This window comes from Symphodus melops, assembly GCF_947650265.1.
Source record: "Symphodus melops genome assembly, chromosome: 9".
NCBI classification, from domain to species: Eukaryota; Metazoa; Chordata; class Actinopteri; order Labriformes; family Labridae; genus Symphodus; species Symphodus melops.
In genome coordinates, this window is record NC_136699.1 from 15,877,420 (window position 1) to 15,885,200 (window position 7,781).

Here is a 7,781-nt window from a genome sequence, read left to right on the forward strand (position 1 = left end):
TAGAACATTAGTCTAATTCCTTATGTTTTAAGTAAATTAAATGCAGAACTACACACAGCTCTTTGCAAAAAACATTAGATTCAATTTTGCTCTTTGGAGGGTCTTTCTTGTCTGACTCTCTCTCTTTCTGTGTGTGTGTGTGTGTGTGTGTGTGTGTGTGTGTGTGTGTGTGTGTGTGTGTGTGTGTGTGTGTGTGTGTGTGTGTGTGTGCTTGTGTGTGTGGCCTGCAGACATTTTTTTACAGCTGGTTATGTAACCTATAAATAAAAACACAAAAGTAGTAAACAAGAGCTCTTAATTGAAAAAGCATTTTTAAAACTGAAAAATCCCTGCTCTAGGTCGAGCTCGGAACAACATTGTTATTCTCCATCTCTCTTCTGCCCCCCTCTCCTTACCTGTCAGGTCTCCATCTCTGCCAATTATCTATAGTAGCCTACTTTATGTTTGCTCACACAATGGGGCCATATGAGACTTCAAAAAAACAACTCCACGCACTGGTCGTAGAGTGTGTTGTCCATACACAAACTCTTTGTGGATCAATCCCCAGCTCCTCAAGAACACACAATAAGATATAACCCTGAAGAGCTCTCATATGTATTTTCAAATAGATTCTGTTCAAGAGTTTGCCAAATAAGAGCTGCAAAACTGATGTAATTTTATGGAAATGTATTTTTTGATCAATGTCATTTCAGAATTGAGACATTTACTAATGGACTTCGAACCATAGCTAAAGTGTCTATTATTTAGGCCAATGTGATAAAATGGGCTGCCCCCTGTGATTTAAATTGAGTTTTTTTTATGCAGCCTTTTAAAAATTCCCCTGTAAGCTTGGTATGGCAAAGTTGAAGATTTGGGAAGATGCATGCTTGTCTTTTTTGTCTAAACAAGTAGGTATATACAACTGAACTTCAGTTTTGTGGTAGCAAGTTTATCATGCTTTGCTCTGCTTATGGTGCAGGCTGCAGCTGAACATATTTTCCCCAGAAATCAACTATTGCATGATTTATGATAAATATAAATAACTTTTTTGTTGTCTGACACTCACAACATGGAGTAAAACAATACGTATGTTTTTAGTTAATGTACCACACTGGTCTTGCTCGTGGAGGACGGTAAATCGCTCACCGATCTCACTGATGGCTAAATCCCAGGACTGATAGTCGAACGCAGATAAGAACAGAGGTTAGATGGAATATGGCTCTCTCCAGAGGTTTGAGATGCTGTCAAAGGGTTTTCTCCTGGATACCTGTGCTTATAATAACCTCGGTGGTGTTGTGGTCATACTATGCCTACGTATTTGAATTATGTCTTTGTAAGTACGACAAAGTGTCTCGGTTTGTTGTGATTTGTGTACCTGTAGACAGATTGCCGCACAGCAGTGTTTACAGCAGTGTGGTTATATACAGACGGAGCTAGCTGAATATGCGGATGTAGTCCAGGGTGTGTGTGTGTGTGCTTTTACTCTTTCGACATTAGCGTTTTCGCTTACACATTTTATTTAGCACTGCCACTTGGAATAAGCAATGTAAACTGTGTATTCATCCAACGACTTTCGTTGTCCAGTTTAGCGACAACCTGTCAATCTGGCTCTTCGAGTTAGCTCCTGTAAATGTTGACTCTTTAAAAAAAAACAAAAAAACCCAAACATTTCAATACACGGCTGCTCCTCTCCGCTTGTCTTTTTTTTAACCATGATATTTTTTTTTACCCCCACAGTCACACTCACCAATACATTAGAGAAAGGTGAGCTATTGTCGCGTGTGTGCTATTAATACATTGTGTTTGGACTGGGATCTGTCCATCATAGTGACTGTTGAGTTGTTGTTTCAGTGGCCTATCTGCTGGTGTTTCATGTGTGCTTTGTGATGTTCTCCTGGACATACTGGAAGTCCATATTCACCCCTCCTGCAACACCATGCAAAAAGGTAAACTCATAAAGATGACAATGGTATCTATTTATTTGACAACTTTCATTCTCAACATGATCTACCTTGTAATAACTGCAGTTTCAGATGTCATACTCGGACAAGGAAAGGTACGAGATGGAAGAGAGACCAGATGCTCAGAAACAGATCCTGGTTGAGATTGCAAAGAAACTACCCATCTTTACACGAACTCAATCAGGAGGTAACATTTATGTTTCCACCCCACCGGAATAATAGAACAGAGTCTGCTATTATTGTGTTGTACAAAATATCTGAAAAGCCACAGGGGTAACCGGGTGGGTACATTAGCCACAGTCTGTCATCTTGCATGTAATCTGTGTGTTCAAAGCAAGTAGGCTGGGGCAATTAGCTCTGCGTGTGTTCCCGAGCATCCCCATCCAATGCAATCAGCCAATGCATCTCTTTCATTAGTGCTGATTGCTGAGACTAAGTTCGAGGCTGCAGGAAGTACACGAAGGGGGGAAGCTCAGCTCAAATGTCGCCAATTCAGCTCGCCATTCTCTTGTCTTTAGCTATCAGATTCTGCGACCGCTGCCAGGTACTGAAGCCTGACCGCTGTCACCACTGCTCAGTTTGTGAAACGTAAGTCACTCTTTCCTCCTCAATCCCTCCGCCTAGTGAGATTGTGTTAGGCAAGGAGATATTTGTTAGCCAGGAACTGCTGTGATAATTAGAAGATGTCGCTTTGTTGGCACACTATCTCTCAGAAATGTTATCCTCGTAATTAATCAACCAAAAGGGATATCAGAATACACATGGAGGAGCGTGTGTCGTTATGGTGTGAAGAAGTGTAATGATTCAAAAGTCAAAGACTGTGTTTTTCTTTTAAAGATGTGTCATGAAGATGGACCATCACTGTCCTTGGTGAGGAGTGACAAACACTTCCCTCTATAGAGTCATTTAATTCATTATTAAATAATTGGTTTTGCTCTAACAGAATATTTTTTTTTCTTCAGGGTGAACAACTGTGTGGGCTTTTCCAACTACAAGTTCTTCCTGCTTTTCCTCTTCTACTCCATGCTGTACTGTGTGTTTATTGCAGCAACGGTCTTTCAGTATTTCCTCAAATTCTGGGGGGTGAGTAATGTAAATCTCAATTTTCCTCTTGCTCTGTATCGGATAATCGATTTGAGTTGCACCTTGTCGTCACTATTTCAGTTGTGCAACAGAAAACTGAAGTCTTTGGTGTGACCTTTTCAAGAACCCACCGTTTGTCTCAAGTTTCTTCTTCTCCCGTGTCTCTCTCCCAGGGGGATTTGCCAAATGGTCCTGCAAAGTTCCATGTCCTCTTCCTCATGTTTGTGGCACTCATGTTCTTCGTCAGTCTCATGTTCCTCTTTGGCTACCACTGTTGGTTGGTGGCCAAGAACCGGTCCACTTTAGGTAAGGATTTACATATTTGGGAAACCTCCTCAGTACTCTTTGTAAAAGTCAACATGGAGGATTGAAGCATGAGAACTTATTCTGACCCGGTTGATTCTTTTGTCTAGAGGCCTTCTCAGCTCCAGTTTTTGTCTGCGGACCAGACAAAAATGGTTTTAATGTCGGCTTACGCAGAAACCTGCAGCAAGTTTTTGGAGAGGACCGGAGACTGTGGTTCATCCCCGTCTTCACAAGGTGAATGTGTTATGATGCATTATTGCTTGATTTGCTTCCACTTGCTCATTATTCGTTGTTGGGGCTCATTTTGTATTTGTAATAAATGCTGCAGGGTTGATGTTATTATTTACACACACCTAGAAGGTATCACGTTTGTTCCCCTTTAGAGAAGCCAGCATTATTTCTCACTGGATTGTTGACTATCAAAGATGACATGTTTGTGTGTTTATCAGGATAATCTTTGATATTGAACACCACGTTTTAAGAGTTTTATAATGTGAATGCAAATTTAAGTAAAAAGCTGTTGTTGGGCCATAATCAATTAACATGAACTACACCATGTCGCACAACTTTAGCATCACGATCACAAAAAAAACCAATTTATGTAAAATTGAGTTTCTTACCTCACTTTACTTCTTTACTTTTGGCTGATCAGTCACTCCCTGTAAGTGCTAAGGCTGATTTAGATCTTGAAGTATGTACTTATTGACCAATAGACTTTAAATCATGAATCACTAACGTTCTGATTTAATGTTGTATTTCATGCCAAAGAACAAACGCATAGCAACTCATTTTCAGGTTTCATGACAAATTCCTGCAGCTCTCTAGAACAGGTTTAACACAAAGACCCAAATGGCCAAATATCTCACAGCACTCAAACCTGGAATAGTTATTATCCAGTTGTATCATAAAAAGCCCGTGGCTCATGGATCGTTTTTTTTTTTTTTTTTCAATGGATGATGCAAAGGTATGGTTTACATGGTTTTTTAACCAAACATAAAATCAGTGGTTGGATAAGAGTTGAGCTGATGTTTGTGGTTCCTTAATTAGCTTCTTCTTTTGTTGCATGTCAGCCAAGGTAATGGCCACTACTTCCCCTTGAAGAATCAGAGTTCTGAGTCCCAGAACCCCTTGTTAGCCAATGAGGACATGTGGGAGGAGTCTGATGACTGCTCCGAGGAAGGAAGTCTGGGTTAGTCACTTTTACTTTGTCACGTGTGTTCTTTTAAATGTTCGATGTCATTACAAGAATATGGACATTTTTAATTTAAAACTTTCTTCATTAAGTCTAAACATATTTTGGGATGAAGTTGAAATCTCACAGTATCTATGATGCCAAACAACTCAGTGCTGCTCGATAGACAGCACTCCTGCTTGTTAGTAGTGGAAAGACCTGGGAGAGTGTCTCAGGAAATGTGCTGTTTTAAGTGTTCACAAATAATAGCTTTGGCATCTAATCAATAAAAAACAATGATTTTGAACTCTTGATGAACTGCAGCCATTTGGTGTAAGCTGAAAACTGAATTTGAACAGACAGAGGTCATTCTGACCTCTTTCAAAGTGTTATGACAAACGTTTTGGAGGCCTCTGTATTATACAGAGCTGTATTTAACATTTCTAAAGTACTCAGAGTGATTTGCTTTTATTTCTACCAGTTGTCTACTTTCATGCAAATACATAAAGAATATTCAGGAAGGTATATGTTCCAACCTTTTGACAAGATTACATCGTAATAGGACCCATTAAAAAACAATATGTAGCAGCAAAACTACTTCTGCTTCTGAGGTCATCTGAGACAGAGCACAAGGCATAATCACATGACAACAGTGACGAGTGCATATCATTCAATTTAAAATGTGTGAAGTATCACTTTGATATTGAAGCACTATCTGCACACAAACATGTGTCTTCAGAAAGTTTAAAAAGACAAATTTCACCTCGGAAATGATTTTATACCTTTAAATATATCTGTAAGCTTTTGAATTAAGAGAAAACTGTAGATTTTAATTTAACTTTAAACTCTCTCTGAAGCATGACTTAGATTATTTGCTGTTTCTTTTATGTTGAAAAATTAAAATGTGCAACATTTGAACTAAAAGAGATCAACAGATTATCATATCAGTATTTTAAGTCTCCAACTCCAAAGTATTTTTTTCCGTCAAAGTCTTCTCCCCTAAAGCAGTTTATCTGGATTTATTTCTTCAAGACAAATGTGTATCAAACAGTGCAATTTGCTTTTCTAATTATGTAAACAAATCCAGTAATCTGCCGTTTTTTTTCCACCTCTTCAACAGTTTGCTGTGTTTTGATTCTAACCTTTGTATTCTGCTGCCCCCTAGTGGTCACATGCAACATAATGTAAACTGCTGCATGATATGAATCCATTTTATTCACACTAATACATGTCTATTTTTTTCTCCTTTCCTTCATTTCAGCTGAGGACCGAGACCCGTCTGTAACCATAGAGATGGAGGAATAGTATTTTAACCGTAAGGACAATTTCTACTGGCACAGGGGCTGTATATATAATATCATACACACTGTGTACCTCGAGACAAATGCATTCCAAATCATGAAGATTTACTGATGCTGAAAGAAAATCTAAAAGGGGGCCAAAGGTGTGGAAAAATCTGCATTTGGAACAAGTGTTTTACATGATGACAGCCAGTAGCTTCATCTATCCTCTCCAGGACGACAAATTCTGTTTGATTTGGAAAAAATAAAACATGGCAATATTACCTCAGAAAAAAAGTCAACTGCTGTTTAAGATGGACCGCATATTTCCGTCAGGAGGTTCATCTAAAGACACTGGCCTCTGCGAGTTCTTGAATTACTGTAAATCTGGAAGCTTCTGGCCGGCTCTGTACTTTTGTATATATACTGTTTCACAGTTGGCCTGTGGGTTTACAGTGTTGCACTGCAGAACCTGTTCTGTGCAGGGTGACATCAAACCTCACACCCGTAATGCTCAGAAGGGGGTCTCTTGTTCTCATTCAGTGCTCTGGCCTCTACCAGTTTGGCTCGTACAGATATTAACTTGTGATTTAACTTTTATTCAACAAACATTTAAAAATAAGCGACTGATCCTGGGCCTTATCAACATATATTTATTCTTGTCTTTTTGGAGTTTTTTTTCTCCTGTGAATGTATCGAGCAGCCTGCTTGTTAGTAGACTGTGCCAACGTGTATGGCACCTATTTATTAAGGAACCTCTTATATTATGCTTTACTAGGCAATATCAATGACCAATGACTTATAAGGAGGGTGACAGGACTGAAAACAAAAGTAGCTTCATTATTATGCTTTGGTTTGCAGCTGCAGCGCACAATGTTTGGAAATTAAGTTCTAAATCTCCTCAAGTATTTGAGCAAATATTAAAGCAAGGGTAGGCGACTTTAGAGAAAACAAGCAAGGAACTTGCACTGCCAACCACTTATGTAGGACGAGTTCGCCTGAAGTGCTAGAAATAAGAGTGAAGCCCACTGTTGTCATTGCTAACCATGTCCAATTACCTTTCTCTGTGAGCCGGCTGAAACATTGTGAAACCTCTGCACATGTACAATAACTGCACAGGCAGAGTGCTCCTAGGTAGGCAGGCAGGGGAGCATGTAGAAATATATGACCGACAGTGTTCTTATTACTGTCCTTTGACAGTTACAGGATTGCTTGTTTGAGCAGTGGTTCAACCGATTTATCAAAAACAGATTCTCTATCCCTGCTTTAATAAATGTCTGAATCCAAACAGGAACAGATCACAAATCAAGAATTAGATGCTTTGGTCATCTTAGTTGAGATTTTTTTTTTTTAAATACAGTAAGCAGTTCACATTTACGTTTAAGGTCTGGATGAGTGAGCATGACATACTGTGACATTTTTAAAAACTCCCCTGTTACAAACTCCTTTTTCCTACTATATCAGCTATCTCCAGTTCATTCACGCCTGTGTGGATGCAACGTGATTGGGAAACAGGTTTTTAGCGCTCTTTGTAGGCACAAACTCAAAAGAAGGTGTAGATTTTTTTTCTGTCAGTTTTCTCTTTTGATATTTTTTGAATATGCCGTAAACTGTACATGTTTGATACAGACTGATCTTCATCCACTGGTTGGTAAAGGTCAGCTGCTCTAAATGTTTTCTACCTGTGTTTATGTTTGTTTTTGAGACGTTTTCTTTGGGTGTATAAACTTGTGTTAATTCCAGTGTGCACTAGGTTCATCTTATTAAGAATGAGTAAAATATTGGGTCTTCAAGATAGATCTTGACACTTTTAACTGGCTTCCTCTGATCCGTTTTCTATGTTGGGTAAGCCGAAGCAAATGCTGCTCATGCCTGAGAAATACATAAATATGTCACTTATCAGTTCATCTACATGTATTTATCTGAGCTATGATTGTGTTTGGAAGCATGTCTAAAATGTTCGGGAGGTTGAGTGGATCACGTGTCTTTTGTTACCATATT

The 7,781-nt window shown here is 39.0% G+C and overlaps 1 protein-coding gene across 1 annotated transcript; it reads left to right on the plus strand.

Moving 5' to 3' along the window:
- Positions 1–1,116: 1,116 nt before the first annotated feature.
- Positions 1,117–6,996, plus strand: zdhhc15b (zDHHC palmitoyltransferase 15b). Its single transcript, XM_079352131.1, has 11 exons — positions 1,117–1,312; positions 1,717–1,743; positions 1,831–1,925; positions 2,007–2,127; positions 2,459–2,528; positions 2,778–2,810; positions 2,903–3,023; positions 3,197–3,329; positions 3,437–3,563; positions 4,400–4,518; positions 5,762–6,996. The coding sequence occupies exons 1-11, from the start codon at positions 1,195–1,197 to the stop codon at positions 5,803–5,805; spliced, it is 1,008 nt and encodes a 335-aa protein (XP_079208257.1). The 5' UTR covers positions 1,117–1,194; the 3' UTR covers positions 5,806–6,996.
- Positions 6,997–7,781: the final 785 nt, after the last annotated feature.

Bases quoted from the DNA above. Each gene is read 5' to 3' on its own strand.
- zdhhc15b (XM_079352131.1), top strand. From the start codon at position 1,195: ATGGCTCTCTCCAGAGGTTTGAGATGCTGTCAAAGGGTTTTCTCCTGG. The intron at 3,024-3,196 runs GTGAGTAATGTA...TCTCTCTCCCAG, and splicing joins ATTTCCTCAAATTCTGGGGG to GGGGATTTGCCAAATGGTCC. The intron at 3,330-3,436 runs GTAAGGATTTAC...TCTTTTGTCTAG, and splicing joins CAAGAACCGGTCCACTTTAG to AGGCCTTCTCAGCTCCAGTT.